At 43.9% G+C, this 21,467-nt stretch overlaps 1 protein-coding gene across 1 annotated transcript in view; it reads left to right on the top strand.

The window, feature by feature from the left end:
• Positions 1-21,467, top strand: part of LOC110503029 (protein sidekick-2) — a 396,532-nt gene that overhangs the window by 328,276 nt on the left and 46,789 nt on the right. The window contains exons 16-32 of the mRNA XM_036960765.1: positions 1,877-2,017; positions 3,568-3,749; positions 4,578-4,693; positions 6,078-6,273; positions 6,868-6,966; positions 7,045-7,236; positions 10,657-10,778; positions 10,946-11,055; positions 11,828-11,978; positions 12,525-12,762; positions 15,958-16,073; positions 16,258-16,447; positions 16,676-16,774; positions 18,971-19,165; positions 19,844-20,045; positions 20,270-20,373; positions 20,901-20,971. Of these exons, the coding sequence (XP_036816660.1) occupies positions 1,877-2,017; positions 3,568-3,749; positions 4,578-4,693; positions 6,078-6,273; positions 6,868-6,966; positions 7,045-7,236; positions 10,657-10,778; positions 10,946-11,055; positions 11,828-11,978; positions 12,525-12,762; positions 15,958-16,073; positions 16,258-16,447; positions 16,676-16,774; positions 18,971-19,165; positions 19,844-20,045; positions 20,270-20,373; positions 20,901-20,971 (2,524 nt within the window). The remainder of the gene's footprint in view (positions 1-1,876; positions 2,018-3,567; positions 3,750-4,577; positions 4,694-6,077; positions 6,274-6,867; positions 6,967-7,044; positions 7,237-10,656; positions 10,779-10,945; positions 11,056-11,827; positions 11,979-12,524; positions 12,763-15,957; positions 16,074-16,257; positions 16,448-16,675; positions 16,775-18,970; positions 19,166-19,843; positions 20,046-20,269; positions 20,374-20,900; positions 20,972-21,467) is intronic.

A 21,467-nucleotide genomic window follows, 5' to 3' on the forward strand; every position in this document is an offset into this window, starting at 1 on the left:
GAACGAAGCCAACCTCAGCGTGAGCTTTGGTTGCGAATGGTATGAACTTTGAACTCTTATTCACTACAGAAGTGATACCTCCTAGCCGTTGAGTTAGCAACAGCAGCTGCAAACGTGGGCTAGGAATGAACAGACAGAGTATCCCGTCTACCATACAACGACGTTACAACGACATTACAATTTACCACCAGATACATTCTTCTGAGGACAGGAAGATCTCTGTTGGCCAACACGACCAGCATCTACGACCAACCTACCGAAGCGCAGCTCAGAGTAAATATTTATTGCATTTTCCTTTTCCAAATGGGCGGTATTTTAGAATGCATAAGATTCTGTATTTACAATAGAGTAGCTGCCTACGGCCCGATAGAGACATTGCTTCTCCCTTTTGTTCTTCAGTCTTCCCTTCTCTTTCACTCAAACCCAGCCCCCTTTTCTTTGTGTAACCAGCTGTCATATCTGTTCCGTCCGCTAGGGACGTTTTCCTTTATGACAACGTTTGAAATCAAGGTATGATTCATTCTGTGTATATGTAATTCTGTGTGATTAGTTAGGTATTTAGTAAATAAATAATTGAACCCAATTTTGTATGGCTGATTCAACTTGTTAGCCAGGGTTCGTGAAGATTTTACAACTTTCAGATGAGACTGAAGTAAGGTAACGATTAATATTGACTGCTATTGATATAAAATATTACTAGGTCTTTAAGAGTTTATTTGGAAGATAACTGCTCTAGAAATATTATTTTGTGGTGCCCGACTCTCTAGTTAATTACATTTACATGATTAGCTCAATCAGGTCATATTAATTACAGAGAAAGGATTTTATGTCAGAATAGCATGTCATATCACTTAATCCAGGATAGCCAAAGACACGACACCTGTAATCCATGGCTTCTTGTTGGGATGTGTACTGTGTGTATGGTCACTGTCGGGACAACGTCATCGATGCACTTATTAATGAGGCCGGTGACTGTGAACTCCACAATGCCATGGAATATGTCCTGGAACATATTCCAGTCTGTGCTAGCGAACAGTCCTGTAGTTTAGCATCCGCTTCATCAGATTACTTTCGTATTAAGCGCGTCACTGGTACTTCCTGTTAGAATGTTTGCTTGTAAGCAGGATTCAGGAGGATAGAGTTATGGTCAGATTTGCCAAATGGAGGAGGGCGAGGGAGAGCTTTGTATGTGTGTGGAGTAATGGGGATCTAGAATTTCAGTATATTATCCATCTCCTTTTTCAGCCAAGTTTCAAAGAAACATAGGATATCACAGTTCTTCAGGTCCCATTGATAAGGTAGTCTCGAATGGAGCTCGTCCAGTTTGTTCTCCAATTATTGTACATTCGCCAATAGAACAGAGGGTAGAGGCGGTTTATTTACTCGCCGCTATAGTTTCGTCAGGGTGCCCGCACGTCGCCCTCTATATTGCCGTCTCTTTCTCTTCTGAGTGTTGGGGATTAGGGCCTTGTCCGGGGTAAGCAGTATGTCCTGCGCCGCCGACCCATTGAAGTAGAAATCTTCATCCAAATCAAGGTTAGTGATCACTGCTCTGATGTCCAGAAGCTCCTTTAGGACATAGAAAACGACCGCGGAAACACTATGTAAAATTTATATATAATATGTTAAGATCAGCAAAGAAAAACACAAAACAGCCCGTAAAATGGATGCTATACATTTCAGCGCCATTCTCATGACATTGTGTTGATTATTGAAAAGAGCAAGAGGTCATGAGACAGGTTATGGATGTGAAAGAAGTGACAGAGCCTGTCTACAGACAGAGCCTGTCAATACGCTGCATTGTCTTCTCTTCTGACAAAAAAACAAACAACGCTCTATCCTTCCAAACTTTCTCTGCTCTCTCTCCTCTCTGCAGTGTATCTCTACCAGAGGAACCTCCCAGTGCCCCTCCCCAGAATGTGATCGCCAGCGGCCGCACCAACCAGTCCATCATGATCCAGTGGCAGCCCCCACCAGAGAGCCACCAGAACGGGGTTCTCAGGGGCTACAGCGTCCGGTGAGAACCATGGGATAACAGGATTGGTTGGCTGCTATAACCCTCCCTGGTTCTCTGAATCAAGGATGAGAGTTGTTATGCTACATGGAAGCACATAACATAAGAGCTCATGATCAAACTGAAGTAAAACCACTAGCTGAGAGAAAGAACAATTTTAGGAGTTGCTCTTGTAGCTCTGGCAGTTTATCAGTAGGGATAAACTCAGTTTGCAGTAGGTTCGTAGCTGGTTGTGTCATGGTGTAGAGTAAGTTGGCAGGCATTCTGTAGATATTCCAATCACTCTGTCGTCATCATCATTTGCTCACTCTGGCGAGTGCTGTAGACTACTGCTCTGTCTCCCTCTACTGTAGATAAGATGTACTACAGTACCTGGCATTAATACACTCTGACACTGTGTCTCAGGGACCATGATACAAAAACACAACAGTTGAATGTCTTGTTCTCCAACAAAGAATCAGTTTTTGCTCAATTTTGTCACCCTGGATGGCCTTGTAGCTACAATCGTCTCAAACTAGACTGTACTGTCTCTTCTCAGGTATTGTCTAACTGGTTTCCCGGTGGATTACCAGAGTAAGAACATATCCAAACTAGACCAGACTAACCTCTCCTCTCTCTCTACACCCTCTCTCCCATACCAATTCTTGACTTTGGCGATGTCATTTACAAAATAGCCTCCAATACCCTACTCAACAAATTGGATGAAGTCTATCACAGTGCAATCCGTTTTGTCACCAAAGCCCCATATACTACCCACCATTGCGACCTGTACGCTCTCGTTGGCTGGCCCTCGCTTCATACTCGTCGCCAAACCCACTGGCTCCATGTCATCTACAAGACCCTGCTAGTTAAAGTCCCCCCTTATCTCAGCTCGCTGGTCACCATAGCATTTCCCACCTGTAGCACACGCTCCAGCAGGTATATCTCTCTAGTCACCCCCAAAACCAATTCTTTCTTTGGCCGAATCTCTTTCCAGTTCTCTGCTGCCAATGACTGGAACGAACTACAAAAATCTCTGAAACTCTGAAATCTCTGAAACTGGAAACACTCACTAGCTTTAAGCACCAACTGTCAGAGCAGCTCACAGATTACTGCACCTGTACATAGCCCACCTATAATTTAGCCCAAACAACTACCTCTTTCCCAACTGTATTTAATTTATTTATTTATTTTGCTCCTTTGCACCCCATTATTTTTATTTCTACTTTGCACATTCTTCCATTGCAAAACTACCATTCCAGTGTTTTACTTGCTATATTGTATTTACCTTGCCACCATGGCCTTTTTTGCCTTTACCTCCCTTCTCACCTCATTTGCTCACATTGTATATAGACTTGTTTATACTGTATTATTGACTGTATGTTTGTTTTACTCCATGTGTAACTCTGTGTCGTTGTATCTGTCAAACTGCTTTGCTTTATCTTGGCCAGGTCGCAATTGTAAATGAGAACTTGTTCTCAACTTGCCTACCTGGTTTAAATAAAGGTAAAATAAAATAAATAAAATAAAATATCCCTCCCTCCTTCCCTCCCTTCTCCCCCCTCTCCTCTCAGGTATCATCTAACAGGTCTTCCGGTGGACTACCAGAGTAAGAACATCTCCAAACCAGACGTTACCAACATTCTCCTGGAGGACCTGATCATCTGGACCAACTATGAGATAGAGGTGGCAGCCTACAACAGGGCGGGGCTAGGAACCTTCAGCCACAAGGTCACTGAGTGGACGCTGCAGGGAGGTGAGTGATCCTGAATCTTCGCTGCTCATTTTCCCTTATGCTTGTCAGTCAAGATGTTAGCTGGAATAGACTCTGCTCATTTTCCCTGATGCTTGTCAGTGCAGATGTGAGCTGGAATAGTCTCTGCTCATTGGCCCTTATGCTTGTCAGTCAGATGTGAGATGCAAAAGTCTCTGCTCATTGCACATTCTGCTTGTCAGTCAGATAAATACTTAGATGACACTGGAGGGAAATTGAATGGAAAGGATTTTACCTGTGGAGAACTTACCTTTAAATACCTATTTCATGAGTTGACACATAAATTAACTTGTCAAGCATCATGCCCATTTGGAGAATATAAGAATGATATTCAACAAGGATATTTTCTCGATAAAGTTCATGTAGAAGGCAGCGCAGTCAGAACTGGAGCAAAAACCTTGAGTTAGCATCCGTGCCAAATGGTATTGAAATATTGCTGAATAAATGTAATCCTAGAGGTATGCATTCCTATTGAATCGTTTGTAAGGTCTGAATAGTACATTACACTACCTTGGCCGTAGATTTCAAGTTTGAGCCCGCAGCTGGAAACTGAGAGCAGTAAAGCCACAATGTTGTAATAAGTCCTGAGCCTCAAGATAGGAGAAGAAAAAGAAGAGAGTGAAGATGTGAATATGGTGGCCCCTGCCCTGCAGAATCAATACCTAGCCAAGGCTGTCCAATCTGAAATGTGTTTCGTTTGGTTGTATCCTGTTCTCTCTGTCCATCCCTCTCACCTCTCTCTCTATCTCTCTCTCTTTATCTCTATCTGATTCTCTCTCTGATTCTCTCTTTTCCTCTTGTCTTCCGCAGTGCCGACTATAGCCCCCAGTAAAGTTCAGGTGGAGGCCGTCAATTCCACGACCATCCGTATCACCTGGGCCGCCCCTAACCCTCAGTTTATCAACGGGATCAACCAGGGATACAAGGTGAGGGACAACATAGACACCAGTCATTTTGTCGCTAAGGGCAGTACTCTCTAATGAGTGATAGACACCAGTCACCCTGTCACTGAGGGCAGTACTCTCTAATGGGTGATAGACACCAGTCACCCTGTCACTGAGGGCAGTACTCTCTAATGGGTGATAGACACCAGTCACCCTGTCACCGAGGGCAGTACTCTCTAATGGGTGATAGACACCAGTCACCCTGTCACTGAGGGCAGTCTCAGAGACACTAGGCAGCCTGTCATTAGAGGCAGTACAATCGATTGACTGGATGATAGGCTGGTAACGCCTCATACTGTGTCACAAGGGGAAACAGATATGCCACTACCAAACATTGTGAAAGATGGCTTCCGATTTGTCATTTGTTTAATTGACCTTCATTTTTGGAGCATTTGAGCAGCTATCTATCTTGTGCCTAACTAGATCTGGAAGTCGTTTGTTCAATCTCTCCAGCTCACACTGTCAAGGAAGATGGTTTCCGAATGTCAGCTTTCATTTAAATATGTACTTTATAGGCTTAGAATGAGATGTATGGAGAAAGACTGCTTAGAATCAGCTGTACTAGTACTTGATTGTATGGTCTGTGTGATGTGATGACACTGTATTTCTCTCAGAAGAGTTCATGAGAATGACTCTGGCCCCACTTATCAGGACATCTTAGCAGTCACTGTTAAACTCTCTCTGACTGCAGGGCTGTCCCGAGAGAGAGGTTACTGGGAATGTGAGTGAGCGAGAGAGGGAGAGAGAGAGCGAGAGAGAGAGAGACAGAAGCAGAGGGGACATCCATATATTCCACATTCAGCTTACACACCCACCTCACCGCGTGCCAACTCCACACTCTCTTTCCCAGAGACAAACTCTACTCACAGCCTGGGAACCAATATAGAAATAGACCCAACAGATTTGCCAATGGTAGTAATCATCTAAACACCTAATTGGCAACTCTCTCATGCTGATGTGTATGCAGTCCCTATACATTAGACCTGCTATACACCACAATTAAAAGGCTCTCTTTTTCATCCTCTCTCTCTGTGGACTCATTCTAGCCCTGCCTTCCAGTGCTTACTCACTGGCAGAACACGTTGACACTGGCGCTAACTATTCATGTGGCAGGTATGATGCCAAATGACCCCAGAGCAGGTCACCAGCACGTGCGAGGGGGAAGAGTTGGTTTAAACAAAACATTTGAAAATGATTAGACTTGGAGAGTAACACTTCTATTTCTGGGGGAAATTGTGGAGCTCTTTGGTTCCCATCCAAAATGTCAGAAAACCAGTCAGTCCTATTAGATGTTCTACCATTTAGTTTTTATTTCTAGTTTGATCTCACTCTCTTCCTTCTCTGTTCCCATTAACCATTCTGCTAGCTGTTGGCATGGGAGCCAGGTCAGGAAGAGGAGGTCACCATGGTTACAGTGAGACCTAACTTCCAGGACAGTGTGCATGTGGGCTACGTGACGGGGCTGAAGAAGTTCACAGAGTACTACAGCTCTGTGCTGTGTTTCACTACGCCGGGAGACGGCCCCCGCAGCCCCGCTAACAGCCTGAGGACACATGAAGACAGTGAGTTCAACATGCACACACACACACACACACACTCACTGTTTAGTGGACATGGCCAATCATACTGAAACATGCCCACTGGGTCAAGTGTATTATTAATGCACAGTATCAGCCTAGTTCTACAGTCCTAATGAATATGTAGGCTACAATTAGAGTTTTGCACAAATTCACATTTAATTGGGACACATTTTCTCAAGAGATAAAGGTTTGGCCATACTGTACTAGGCAATTGTGTAATTACACAATCTTCCAAGTAAAAGCCTAATTTTGCCTATTTTAGTAGCTGTAATGACTGTTCAACGGGCCATTAAAAAAAAGCCTAATGTATTAAAATGCATCTACATAATGTAATTATGTATGCTATTGACATCCGTGGGATCCATTGTGTTATAATTCTCATCATGATAATGGGGTGGCAGGGTAGCCTAGTGGTTAGAGCGTTGGACTAGTAACCGAAAGGTTGCAAGATTGAATCCCCGAGCTGAAAAGGTAAAAATTGTTCTGCCCCTGAACAAGGCAGTTAACCCACTGTTCCTGGGCTGTCATTGAAAGTAAGAATTTTTTCTTAAATAACCACTGTGCCCTCCTCTTTAGCTCCTGGGGCGGTCGGTGACCTGAGCTTCACAGAGATCCTCGACACGTCTCTGAAAGTGAGCTGGAGAGAACCTGAAGAGAAGAACGGAGTCCTCACAGGTACATCACGCAAAAGACATTGGACCTGAACAAATAATATTGGATTGATTGATGAATTTGATTGATTCTCTGTTCCAGGGTACCGTATCTCATGGGAGGAGTTTAACCGCACCAACACACGGGTGACCCACTACCTCCCCAACGTGACCCTGGAGTACCGTGTCACGGGGCTGACTGCCCTCACCACCTACACCATCGAGGTGGCCGGCATGACCTCCAAGGGCCAGGGAAAACTGTCCTCCTCCACAATCTCTTCTGGAGTACCTCCAGGTCAGTACCGACACATGACTCAGTCCCTGGTGTGTAGCTCCAGGTCAGTACCGGGTCATGGCTCAGTCCCTGGTGTGTAGCTCCAGGTCAGAACCGGGTCATGGCTCAGTCCCTGGTGTGTAACTCCAGGTCAGTACCGATACATGGCTCAGTCCCTGGTGTGTAACTCCAGGTCAGTACCGACACATGGCTCAGTCCCTGGTGTGTAACTCCAGGTCAGTACCGACACATGACTCAGTCCCTGGTGTGTAGCTCCAGGTCAGTAATGACACATGGCTCAAAAGTAAGAGTCCATCGAGATAATAGATAATCAAGATAATTCCAGTTTACAATTACCTATTAAAACATGGTACAGTGTATTATAGAAATACAAGACCTCCAGTAAATTATTACTGCACCTGGAGCTCCCCCAGACACTATACAGTATGTATTTCAGAGCTGTCAAGTAAAATTACCCATTCTATCTAGGGTTACAGTTAGTACAGTATAGATCTATGGTTATTTTTCAAGAATGGTGATTACTTCAACTCTGTAAAAAGATACAGTCTATGGCTTTAACTCTACATCCCCACCCTAGAGATCTCACACTGTGCTTTTGTCTGTATAACCAGTCATGCTAATTATTTAAAGTATCCTAACTGTCCATCGAAAATCTCACCTTTAAAAGTTAATATTCTGTTCACTCATTCCCATATAATGTTGTTGTTCGTCCTATACTCGTATTTGTGGACAAAGTATAAATTGGAGAAAAAACACTTCAAAAACCCCACCTCAAACTTGTATCTCAAACAGACCATTTTAAAAAAGCTAGCTATTTCCTCATAGAGGATGATGTCATCCTCCTGAAGAGAATGAGCTGGCCAATCAGCGGTCTACTCGCATTAATATGTTTTTTGACTGGTATAAGCCCACACCATTTCATCACAGAAAATTAGTTTTTTAACATACTCAATTACAATTTGTTGAAGGAAAGCTATTTCACTCATATTGTAATTAATTATAGGTAATATTTCACAGAAATATGTAAACACTGGATAGTTATTTTAAAGATGCACTACGTAGAAATCATCCAATTTCAATTTATGTGATAAAACAAGAAAGTATAGTGAATAGAATCATTGTATCATCTAAACCGCTGTGAAATATATTTTCCATAACCAACATTTTCAGCTGTTTGAAGCTGATGTTTTAAACCAAAATGAGAAGACGCAACAACCAAACATTATAACAGGAAAGTATAGAAATGGTGCACATAGAACAGATCTACCTCTTTTTAAACTTGCTTTCAATGGGAATTACATATCTATAACTCACATGTCTATGTGATTTTTCTTAGGTTGCTCAAAAAGTGACGTTTTTCACCTTTAAATGTGATGCTTTTACTATTCCAGGTATATAGTCTATGTGCCAATAGACCCACTACATCAACTTGAAGAGTTGGCCCCTTTCACTATATAGTACCCTCACAGGAGGTTGGTTGCACCTTGATTGGGGAGGATGGGCTTGTGGTAATGACTGGAGCAGAATAAATGGAATGTTATCAAATACATCAAAAACATGGTTTCCAGGTGTTTGATGCCATTCCATTCGCTCCGTTCCAGCCATTATTATGAGTCATTCTCCCCTTAGCAGCCTCCACTTAGTACCCTAGGGCAGGGGTTCCCAAACATGTTCACTCAGTAACTTACAGGTAGCTGGCTGCCAGTAAGTTACCGTAAAAACAACAGAAGTTTTTTTTCCAGTGTAGGCTACACTGTACGGTAACTTACAGGCAAATAACTGTACTTGTGTAGCAGCTCCATCCACAATCATTTGATTGTGAGTTACCTCAAACTAATCTTAGCGGTCCATCGTAGTCCATGATGAAGATGTTCCTCTTCATGTGTTTCAATCCGATGCGGGAACCGCACACTCTGCTGATTCCGGCTGCATGTTGGTAGCTCCTGGAAAACTGCACTCACATACACACGTACTTGAATAGAATCTTTGTCATATTCAGCTTTTTCTCCAGCAGGATTTGCAGAGAATAAGCCATCCATAATGTAAAAAGTGAGATGAAATACAATTGCTATTCATTTGGCCGTTTATTCTATCCCTATAAAGAATATGCCAACTTCATGATATTAATAAACCTTTACATTAGGATATTGTAATTTTTTATTTTTTTCATAACTTAATAAAAATACAATATCCAAATGTAAATGTTTATCATGAATTGGCATACTAATTATAGGGCTATCTCTATGTAAGAGCTTTTTCCAAGATCCCCAACTCTTCCCGCTGATCTAAAACATTTTGTTTTATCTTATCTCAGAACTTTGAGTTGAGTGAAGTGAAACTTCCATGAGAGCGAGAGACTGCTACTCAACAGCATTGGCTCATCACCAGTGCAGTATCCATTTTAGACCACAAGGCTGCACTGTCACAAAGTAATAGATTTCCCTGTAGTCAACTTTAATCCACAACTTGAACCCATAAATTCAACTTTAACCCACAACTTTAACCCATGAGAGTCCAAGCCCTGTCTAAATAGGGGGACAACATCAACAGATAGCCCCCTCAAAAAATCTAAAGGAAGTTTGTTCTGAAGTGAGAGATATAAGAAAGATCAGGAAACATTTATTATTGTTTTGTACATTTATTTAACCCCTTATTTTTAGCATTAAACAGTCTCCATATATACTGTATTTACATTCATTTTTTAAACTGGTACCGGGGGACCTTCATATGAGTCTTGTGAGGCCTGTGGGCATCCTAGAGCAAAACAACAGACAAGTGCATGTTCGTGAGAGTCACATATTAGTGTTCAGCCCAAACTGTTTGGACGCTACAGAAGGAAGTTGGCAGATTGGCTGTACCGAATTCAGATATGTCCCAAGACGCTTGTAAGGGGCGCAGAGCAAAATGGAGAACACCATCATGTTCGTGGGAGTCTCATCTTTCCATAATAGTTTGTAGGTCAAACCGTTCGGAAGCTACAGATGATTTTGTAAGAAGACTGATTTTCGGGATGTCTCTTGGCCTGACAAACACCACTCTACCTCTGTAACCTTTCACTGCTGATGAGGAAGAGCAATGTGAATTGAGATGCATCCAATGCAAAACAAACAGATGTCTCTAGTTTAAACTTATTGGAGAAGTATTGGAGAAGTACCTTCAATCTTTAGCATTTTAATGTAGTAGAAGCATAGTCCTGAATCAGTAAAGATTTAAAAGATAAAACAATTCCATGTAGAAAACCTCAAGTATTAGGTTTTCTGTCGACTCATTACTTCAACTCTTTACTGTATTAAAGGCCTTGTCTGTCCCTTGGATACCCTCTGTTCCTTCCTGTTCTCCTTGTATTATTCCCACCTTTCAAATGGTCAATAATGTGTTGTCTGTCTGTCTGTCTGTCTGTCTATATATCTATCTATCTAGAGCTGCCTGGTCCTCCCACCAACATGGCCATCTCCAACATTGGCCCTCGATCCATCACTCTCCAGTTCAAACCCGGCTACGATGGAAAGACCTCCATCTCTCGCTGGCAGGTAGAGGCCCAGGTAAGGTCTTCTCCCCCAGAGAAAGTCTCTGACCCCTCCCCTGATCTGTGACCCACATCGACTATGGCTAAGTCCCAAATGGCACCCTTTTCCCTATACACTGCACTATTTATAGTGTACCATTTGGGACGCACAATATATAATGTTGTTGTTGTTGTTTTGTATAGGTCAGTGTGATAGGAGACAATGAGGACTGGGTGATTGTTCACCAGTTGCCCAACGAGCCTGATGCCCGATCCCTGGAGGTGCCAGGACTAAACCCATACACATTTTACAGGTAGTGTAACTAACCCCTACACCTTCTATTGGTACCATACTTAACCCATATACACCTTTACCCCTAACCTTTCTACAGGTAGTATACCTCACCTCTAACACCTAACCCTTCTACAGGTAGTGTACCTAACCTCTACCCCTAACCCTTTTACAGGTAGTGTAGCTAACCTCTAACCTCTAACCCTTCTACACGTAGTGTACCTAACCTCTAACCTCTAACCCTTCTACAGGTAGTGTACCTAACCTCTAACCTCTAACCCTTCTACACGTAGTGTACCTAACCTCTAACCTCTAACCCTTCTACAGGTAGTGTACCTAACCTCTACCCCTAACCCTTTTACAGGTAGTGTAGCTAACCTCTAACCCTTCTACACATAGTGTACCTAACCTCTAACCTTTCTACAGGTAGTGTACCTAACCTCTAACCTCTAACCCTTCTACACGTAGTGTACCTAACCTCTAACCTCTAACCCTTCAACAGGTAGTGTACCTAACCTCTACCCCTAACCCTTCTACAGGTAGTGTACCTAACCTCTAACCCTTCTACAGGTAGTGTACCCAACTTCTAACCTCTAACCCTTCTACAGGTAGTGTACCTAATCTCTAACACCTTATGCAGATTCCTGGGACCATATAACTCAAAACAATACAGCTTTATGATCTCTGTTAGTCTAGTCTAGTTTAGATGTAATGAATAGAGCTGTGAGCCCTCTGGGCCCTATGGACCTCTCCTGTGATGACTTTGCTCTTGTTACTTCCCTCCCCCTTGGTAGGTTCCGTATGCGTCAGGTGAACATTGTGGGGACTAGTCCTCCCAGTCAGCCCTCCAGGAAGATCCAGACCTTGCAGGCCCGTCCAGATATGTTCCCTGCTAACGTCACCCTGCGCACGGCCAGCGAGACCAGTCTGTGGCTCCGATGGGTGGTACGTGACGTCTCAACAGACTGACGACATGATATGATGCTCTGGTTTCATCATCAAGCGATTATGACTGACTGTTTGATTTATACTGATTATTATGGATTTCTCTCTCCTTTCTTTCTTTCATTTCTGTCTCACTCTCCACCTCACTCTCTCCACCCCTCTTACCTCTCTCCCTCTCTCTCTCTCTACCTCTCTCTCTCTCCCTCACCCTCTCTCTACCTCACCCTCTCTCTCCCTCACCCTCTTTCTCCCTCACCATCGCTCTCCCTCACCCTCTCTCCCCCTCCCTCCCTCTCTCCCCTCTGTCCCTTTCTCGCCCTCCCCACATCTACCTCTTACCTCTCCCTCTCTCTCTCTCTCCCTCACTCTCTCTCTCCCTCACCCTCTCTCTCCCTCCCTCTCTCCCTCACCCTGTTTCTCCCTCACCCTCTCTCTCCCTCCCCCTCTCTCCCCCTCTCTCCCTCCCTCCCTCCCTCCCTCACCCTCTCTCGCCCTCTCTCCCTCTCTCGCCCTCCCCACCTCTACCTCCACCTCTTACCCCCCCAGCCCCTACCAGAGTGGGAGTACAATGGGGACCCAGAGGTGGTGGGCTACCGGGTCCAGTACTCCCGCACAGGCTCCCAGGTTAGGGCACTGACCCATGTGATCGCTGACCGGCTGGAGAGGGAGTTCACCATCGAGGACCTGGAGGAGTGGACAGAGTACGATGTCAGGGTTCAGGCTCTCAACGGCATCGGGGCCGGGCCCTGGAGCCAGCCTGTCAGAGGAAGGACCAGGGAGTCTGGTGAGATCACACTGCCTTTGTCCAAAATGGAACCTAATTCTCTATATAGTATAGTGCACTACTTTTGACCAGGGTCCATAGGGAATAGGGTGCAATTTGGGATGCAGACTCTGTATACGGTAGATGCTGTTATATACTGGTTAATATACTGTTCACATCTCAACAATTGGTGGAGTCTCACACACAGCACTGATGTTCAGTCTTTAATATGGGGGCCTTTGACCTACACACTTCATTAATTTAGGACTTAAAAGGCATGGCCTATGGCTACTGAACCAGTATTCTGATCTACAGAACCAGAATTCTGATCTACAGTACCAGCATTCAGATCTACAGAACCAGTATTTTGATCTTCAGAACCGGTATTTTGATCTTCAGAATATGTGGGTTTGGCCCAGACCTCCTGCATATTAGCTCTTTAGCTATCCATGTGTATGGCATTCGGGCCAAGCTAGCTTTACTCTTTCTTCTTCATGGAGCCATATGAAACACACAACAACCCGTCTTTCTGTCTTACTCTCTCTCTCTCTATCCCCCCCCCCCCCGCTGGTCACTGTGGCTACCAGATTTTAGGGAGTAGAGGAGGAAATTGGGAACACATGGGCTACAATGTGGAATTCCTGTGTTTTTTCCTTTTTTCCACTCACAACATCAACATCTTCAGAATCAGAAGTTTTATATTCACATATAAACTCAACAAAAAAAGAAAAGTTCCTTTTTCAGGACCCTGTCTTTCGTAAAAATCCAAATAACTTCACAGATCTCATTGTAAAGGGTTTATACACGGTTTCCCATGCTTGTTCAATGAATCATAAACAATTAATCAACATACAGGTGTGGAATGGTCGTTAAGACACTAGCAGCTTACAGACGTTAGGCAATTAAGGTCACAGTTATGAAAACTATAGGACACTAAAGAGGCCTTTCTACTGACTCTGAAAAACACCAAAAGAAAGATGCCCATGGCCCCTGCTCACCTGCGTGAACGTGCCATAGGCATGCTGCAAGGAGGCATGAGGACTGCTGATGTGGCCAGGGCAATAAATTGCAATGTCCATACTGTGAGACGCCTAAGACAGCGCTGCAGGGAGACAGGACGGACAGCTGATCATTCTCGCAGTAGCAGACCACGTGTAACAACACCTGCACAGGATCGGTATATCCGAACATCACACCTGCGGGACAGGTACAGGATGGCAACAACAACTACCTGAGTTACACCAGGAACGCACAATCCCTCCATCAGTGCTCAGACTGTCTGCAATAGGCTGAGAGAATCTGGACTGAGGGCTTGTAGGCCTGTGTAAGACAGGTCCTCACCAGACATCACCGGAAACAATGTCACCTATGGGCACAAACCCACTGTCGCCCGGAAAAGACAGGACTGGCAAAAAGTGCTCTTCACTGACGAGTCACGGTTTTGTCTCACCGGGGTGATGGTCGGATTCACATTTATCGTCGAAGGAATGAGCGTTACACCGAGGCCTGTACTCTGGAGCGGGATCGATTTGGAGGTGGAGGGTCCGTCATGGTCTGGGGTGGCAGTGTGTCACAGCATTATCGGACTGAGCTTGTTGTCATTGCAGGCAATCTTCCTGCAGGCTCATCATGACATGACCCTCCAGCATGACAATGCCACCAGCCATAGTGCTCGTTCTGTGCATGATTTCCTGCAAGACAGAAATGGCTAGGGCCATTCCCCCCAGAAATATTTGGGAACTTGCAGGTGCCTTGGTGGAAGAGTGGGGTAACATCTCACAGCAAGAACTGGCAAATCTGGTGCAGTCCATGAGAAGGAGCTGCAGTACTTAATGCAGCTGGTGGCCACACCAGATACTGACTGTCACTTTTGATTTTGACCTACCCTTTGTTCAGGGACACATTATTCAATTTCTGTTAGTCACATGTCTGTGGAACTTGTTCAGTTGATGTCTCAGTTGTTGAATCTTGTTATGTTCAGACAAATATTTACACATGTTAAGTTTGCTGAAAATAAACGACAGTGAGAGGACGTTTCTTTTTTTGCTGAGTTGATTATATCCAGGGACGTGTGCCAAGGAAGGAGTCATAGCCTAGCTGGCCTGATTCTCTGGAGCTACAGTCACACCTGGGTTAGACCCTAGGCCTCAGTGTCTATGTGTCTTTAACACACACACACACACACACACAATGGCCCATGAAGATGTATTTTTATTTATGTTTTTAACCTTTATTTAACCAGGTAGTCTAGTTGAGAACAAGTTCTCATTTACAATTGTGACATGGCCAAGATAAAGCAAAGCAGTTCGACACATACAACGACACAGAGTTACACATGGAGTAAAACAAACATACAGTCAAGAAAAATAAGTCCATATACAATGTGAGCAAAGGAGGTGGGCTAAGGGAGGTAAAGGCAAAACAAAGGCCATGGTGGCGAAGTAAATACAATATAGCAAGTAAAACACTGGAATGGTAGATTTGCAGTGGAAGAATGTGCAAAGTAGAGATAGAAATAATGGGGTGCAAAGGAGCAAAATAAATAAATACATAAATCTATACATTAGGTGGAGAAGTTGTTTGGGCTAAATTATAGTATACCAGTGACTGAGCCTATGATTGATTACAGAATGCCAGCCAACCCTGGTATATAAATTGCAGTGGTGCTTAAGGTTTTTGCAGTTTAAAATACATCTCAATGGTCTATGGTAAAGGGTGTCAATTGATCTCAAACACTGAGCGGAAGCATTCATATATAAAATATCACCATAGTCTTGTATAAGCATAAATGTAGCTGATACTAGCCTCCTGGCTTCAAAAGAAAAACCGGCCTTATTCCTAAAATATAATCCAAATCAGTTTCAATTTTTTTGTACGATGTTGAATATGCAATGTAAAATAGAGGCTGTCATCAATTAATATTCCAAGATATGTATATGAGGTTACAGTCTCAATCTCATTGCCCTGACAAGTAATAATAGGTGAAAGGTTCAGAGGTCTATTTCTTGCTTTAGAAAACAATATTAGTTTAGTTTAGTCAGTAATGAGGATAAGCTTCAACTGACACAAGGTATGTTGAACAGTATAAAAAGCAGTTTGCAAGTTCTGGGAACCTTTTGTGAGAGACGAGGTACAACAATAAGTGACAGTATCATCAGCGTAAAATACCTGGATTTCGGTCTTAAAAGTGATTTTTTAATTTGTTATTCCCTCCAGTCCCCTCCTGTGGCCCCACCAACGTGTCAGCCTTCGCCACAACCTCCAGCAGTATCCTGGTGCGCTGGTTTGAAGTACCAGAACCAGACCGGAATGGGCTGATCTTGGGATACAAGGTGTGTGAGGTGCTTAGTCATCACCCTCACCTCCAAGAGGGATACAATACTGTACACAAAAATAGTTCCATTACTCACTCTCCCACTCTCTAATTCAACATCTTCCTTTTGCTCTTCTCTTCGTCCCTCTCTTCTCCACTCTTCTCACCTATCCTCTGTTTTCTTCTATTCTCTTCTCTTTCAGGTGTTGTATAGGGAGAAGGACTCTGACTCGTCCCTCCAGTTGTGGACAGTGGATGGGAACGCCAGCCACAGTGTCCAGCTGACTGGTCTGGGGAAATACGTCCTCTATGAGATCCAGGTCCTGGCCTTCACCCGCATCGGAGACGGCATGCCCAGCTCACCACTCATACTGGAGAGAACTCTGGACGACGGTATGCACTGGGCAACTTAATATATGCCTTTCTTAATGTATACTACCTGTAGGGCCCTTAGACATCGAGTAGTGGTGGATACAGGATATTTTCAAGCTTTCAAATAGCTTATTCAGAATTTGATATTATAGTATACCAATGCCCACTACCATTCAGTAAACCAATGCATCTGAAGTGAAGAAAGAGGTGTTAAATAGTCTAACCCCTCTGCCACTCTCTCGTCTCCAGTGCCCGGCCCTCCAGTGGGCACCCTGTTCCCTGAGGTCCGGACCACCTCGGTGCGTCTCATCTGGCAGTCCCCGTCCCAGCCTAATGGTATCATCCTGGGTATGTGGTTTGACCTTTGAACCTGATCAGACCTTTCACCTTTAACCTGTCCAGACTCCACAAGAATGACCCTCTCATACAGCAAACAAAAACAACATCACCTTGACTATGATGATTTAGTTATAACCAACTTTTGACCTAGCATCGTAGAACCAACCAGATACTTGTGTTCACCATTATGTTTCAGGCAGGTTCAAAGGGCTTAAAGTAGAACTGCCAGAATTGTTGCAATCAGCGCATTGGCCATATTGAAAAGACAGAAATTGCAGCCACGACTCAAACTGCCCGTTGTTTTATTTGAAAAAATGTGGTCCTTTATAATGTCCACCACGCCTGTGGCCCCACGAACGTGTTGGGCAGTAGCATGCCGAATATAGCATTTTAACATATTACAACAAAAGAGAGAAATAATATTTGTCCAGACTTTACTGCTATGCTAGCTTGCAGATGTGCATAATATGCTGTGACCCTAACTCCAAATAACAAAACGTAGCTATAGATTGTTATAACATTTAAATGTCAAACATGTTTTTCATGTTTTTGCACTGCATGGATCACCAGTGCGGTTGAATGCAGCATTGCTGTATGGTGCACTCAAAATGTATTGCAACGTCTGTTGAGTAGCCAGCCGAGGCTCCTGCTCAAATCAAATCAAATGAAATGTATTTATATAGCCCTTCGTACATCAGCTGATATCTCAAAGTGCTGTGCAGAAACCCAGCTTAAAACCCCAAACAGCAAGCAATGCAGGTGTAGAAGCACGGTGGCTAGGAAAAACTCCCTAGAAAGGCCAAAATCTAGGAAGAAACCTAGAGAGGAACCAGGCTATGTGGGGTGGCCAGTCCTCTTCTGGCTGTGCCGGGTGGAGATTATAACAGAACATGGCCAAGATGTTCAAATGTTCATAAATGACCAGCATGGTCCAATAATAATAAGGCAGAACAGTTGAAACTGGAGAAGCAGCACGGCCAGGTGGACTGGGGACAGCAAGGAGTCATGTCAGGTAGTCCTGAGGCATGGTCCTAGGGTTCAGGTCCTCCGAGAGAGAGAAAGAAAGAGAGAAAGAGAGAATTAGAGAGAGCACACTTAAATTCACACAGGACACCGGATAGGACAGGAGAAGTACTCCAGATATAACAAACTGACCCTAGCGACCCCTGGAGGCTGAGACAGGAGGGGTCAGGAGACACTGTGGCCTATCCGAGGACACCCCCCCGGACAGGGCCAAACAGGAAGGATATAACCCCACCCACCAAATGTTGCTGGAATAAGCCTACATGTATGGTGTTTTGTTGCAGGTTTAGTTTTTTGGTTATTTATGGTCAAGTTTTATAAACCGTAGCCAGACTGCAACATTTTAGTAGCCCAGCTAGGACTGGCATGTGTCTATACACTTAACCCTCCGCTACGCATTGTAAATGGGACACACTAAAGTAGCGCAGTTGAAGTTGAATTCACCTATGCGTGCGCATCAGGCTGTAATTTTATAAAGTTAATGACTCAACTGTTTACTAATTTATACACACTTGTGTGTCCTATTCAGCCCGCGGGCTTTGTTTGACAAGTGCGCTAGCCTATTAGCCACGTTATGACTGACTTGTGATCATTGCCCTTACTAGTTTGATTGTATTGACATTCCCAGCCTTCCCAATCATCTTCCCGGTTGTCTGTTCTTGTTCAAAATATATTGAAACTGAAAGAGTGCATCCAGAATGGGTGGAGGCAGCAAACAATGTACTAGGCCAGCTGTGATTGACAACCCGACAGCAATGTTCTTTGGGACTTCCAAGAAATGCATTGGGGAATTATATTAATCATGCATTGAACTGCATCCATCTATTCTGCCAACAATGCCTTACTGTACATCATGGAATGTTGAGTCAAATGAAGATGTTTTTGAAGCATAAACTGAGTATTTGATATTTTTGACTGATATGATTGTCTGTTTGTCTGCAAAGCAGTTAAAACACTGTCAGTTCCACTTTAAAAGGTGGGTGTCCATATCTTCAGAAGGAAATGTTGACAGACATTAAGGTTAATCCTCATATCTTCTGAAGGAAATGTTGACAGACATTAAGGATAATCATCATATCTTCTGAAGGAAATGTTGACAGACATTAAGTTTAATCATCAAGTTAATAGTGTCTGACTCTGACTCTATGCTTTCATGTTGTGCTTTCTGTTTTCTCTTCTCAGCCTATCAGATCACGTATCGTCTGAACTCGACCAATAGCAACACGGCCACAGTGGACGTCTTAAACCCGAGTGCTCGCCAGTACATGGTGACTGGCCTGAAACAAGAGTCAGTGTACGTGTTCCGCATCACAGCCCAGACACGCAAGGGCTGGGGGGAGGCTGCAGAGGCACTGGTGGTCACCACCGAGAAGAGAGGTAAATGTGATTTGACAGATATGTCAGATGACGTGTTATATCACATTAGTGTATGAGTTATTGTACTTATTGAATATACCAAAAAGTGAGGTTACTATGGAAACATATGGAAAAGTTATAGTATGAGTTATTGTAGTTTATAGGACATTCCAGAAATAATTGTGTATTTTGTGTACTTAGATCAAGTTTTATGTTACATTAGCATATGAGTTATTGGACTTATAGAGCATACCACAGAATACGGTCTACATGTGTTAGAGAGCAGGCAGGTTTATTTTCTCAGGGTTGACACAAAATGTTAGAGTGGCTGGGCTAAGTCAGGCAGTTAGCGTAAACAACAGAGAATTCCATCGAGTTTAGAAGAAACACTCATCTCATCTGATAGTGGTTTACACATTCAGCACATTGGTTTCTAATGAGTCATATTCTGCCCGGTTACATCTGCAGTAATAAGCTATTTGTTTAGTGTTTTTAGACAAGCACTTGAAGTTAGTGAGTACTGTAGGCTAATGATATTGTGTGTGGTCATTTGTTTAACCTGATAAGAACTGACAGGACACAGTTCAAACTTTCTTTCTGTTATCGTAGAACTGTTGTTGTTAACCTTGTTAGCCTCTTTAACCCCCTCTGTTTTCCCCTCTCTCTTCCCCTCTTCCTCTGTCCCCCCCCCCCCCCCAGCTCGCCCTCAGCCCACGGGTCGTCCCATGGTGCCCCAAGAGAATGTTCAGGCCCGCAGCGTGTTGTTGTCATGGGAACCAGGCAGCGATGGCCTCTCTCCGGTCCGCTACTACACCGTGCAGCTGAGAGAACTGCCCAACAGCAACTGGACCGTCCACTCTGCCTCGGTCAACCACGAGTCTAGCTTCTACATAGTTGGCAGGTACAGTATAGACCCTACCTAGCACACTACCTAGCACCCCACCCAGTGCACTAACAGGGGTACCTAGTGGATGGTTTCCTATAACAGTATAGACCCTTGAGCTGAGATATTTGAGATATTTGCTTGGAAAAGCTGCACTTAGCCCTAAATGGAACTTGAAAGGTTGAAAAAAATCTTGTAACAACTGAGAATGATGTTGTCATGTGTTACATCTCTGTTGCTAGGCTGAAGCCCTTCATCTCATACCAGTTTAGAGTGAAAGCCACCAACGACATAGGAGACAGTGAATACAGCGAGGAGAGTGAAGTTATCACCACACTACAGGACGGTAAGAGACTTGAACAATTTTTACGTTGTGGTATATTACTGCATTGAAAATAAAGATCCTTGTGGACATCATATTATCCACACATGATTTGGTCTTCATTGTCCTTGGATATGTCACATTGACACATTTGTAGGCAGGGGTTCTATAAAGTATGTTTTACATCAGTGTTGGGTTAGAATCTTTCCCTGATCAGAATGTCAGGATGAGTTAATGTAATGCTGTGGTGAGGACATTATTGGCAGCAGCAGAATAGGTGATGTCATCTTCACCATCTGTGGTTGCTGTGTGACGGGGGGGGGCACTTAAAACCAAACAATGTCAACCGAGCAGAACTAACTTTAATTCAAGAAATGTTCTTCCTTCAAATCAATGTCATGCCCATATTTGACTTGTTTACCAGTGGGTGATATGTTCTCTTTAGTTGTGTATGCTGTGAATACCACTGCGTTAGTTATTTGCACCTGGTGGTAGTCTCAACTAATTGTCCTCACTTTCAACCTTTGTTCTTTTCTCTCCTTCTGTTGCAGCCCCTGATGAAGCCCCCACAATCCTCTCTGTCACACCACACACAACTACATCCGTGCTGATTCGCTGGCAGGTAAGAAGAGACGTGGTGATTGGTCCTGATGTCTGTCTTCGTATCCGCAGTAAAACCCAGTCATCTGTCAGTCAGTGGGTGGTAATGAGAGGGTAGCACGGTGAATAGGGTGTACTTAGACTGAGTGGAACACACACCTCCTCTCTCTAACACTAACACCTGAATTAGCAGGTCATAACGGGGAGATGGAGAGTTCACAGGTTACTGCCTGTAGGAGTTTTACAGCGAGACATCCAAACTCTTCTCTCTTTCCCCTGTTCTCTCTCTCACTCCTCTCTTTTCCATTTGTTCTGGGCCTGTTATCTAATGTTTTACAACAGGGGAATTTCTGTCTGTGTGAGTCAGCCATGGATGAGATCCGGTTGTCTGGGGATTTCTGTCTGTGTGAGTCAGCCATGGATGAGCTCCGGTTTTCTGGGGATTTTTGAATCCTCCTTTATCTTAGTCCTGTTGTACACTGGCCATGCTTTGCCGGGGAGGGCTTGCCATAAATGGG

The sequence above is a fragment of the Oncorhynchus mykiss genome, chromosome 23 (genome assembly GCF_013265735.2).
Source record: "Oncorhynchus mykiss isolate Arlee chromosome 23, USDA_OmykA_1.1, whole genome shotgun sequence".
NCBI lineage: Eukaryota > Metazoa > Chordata > Actinopteri > Salmoniformes > Salmonidae > Oncorhynchus > Oncorhynchus mykiss.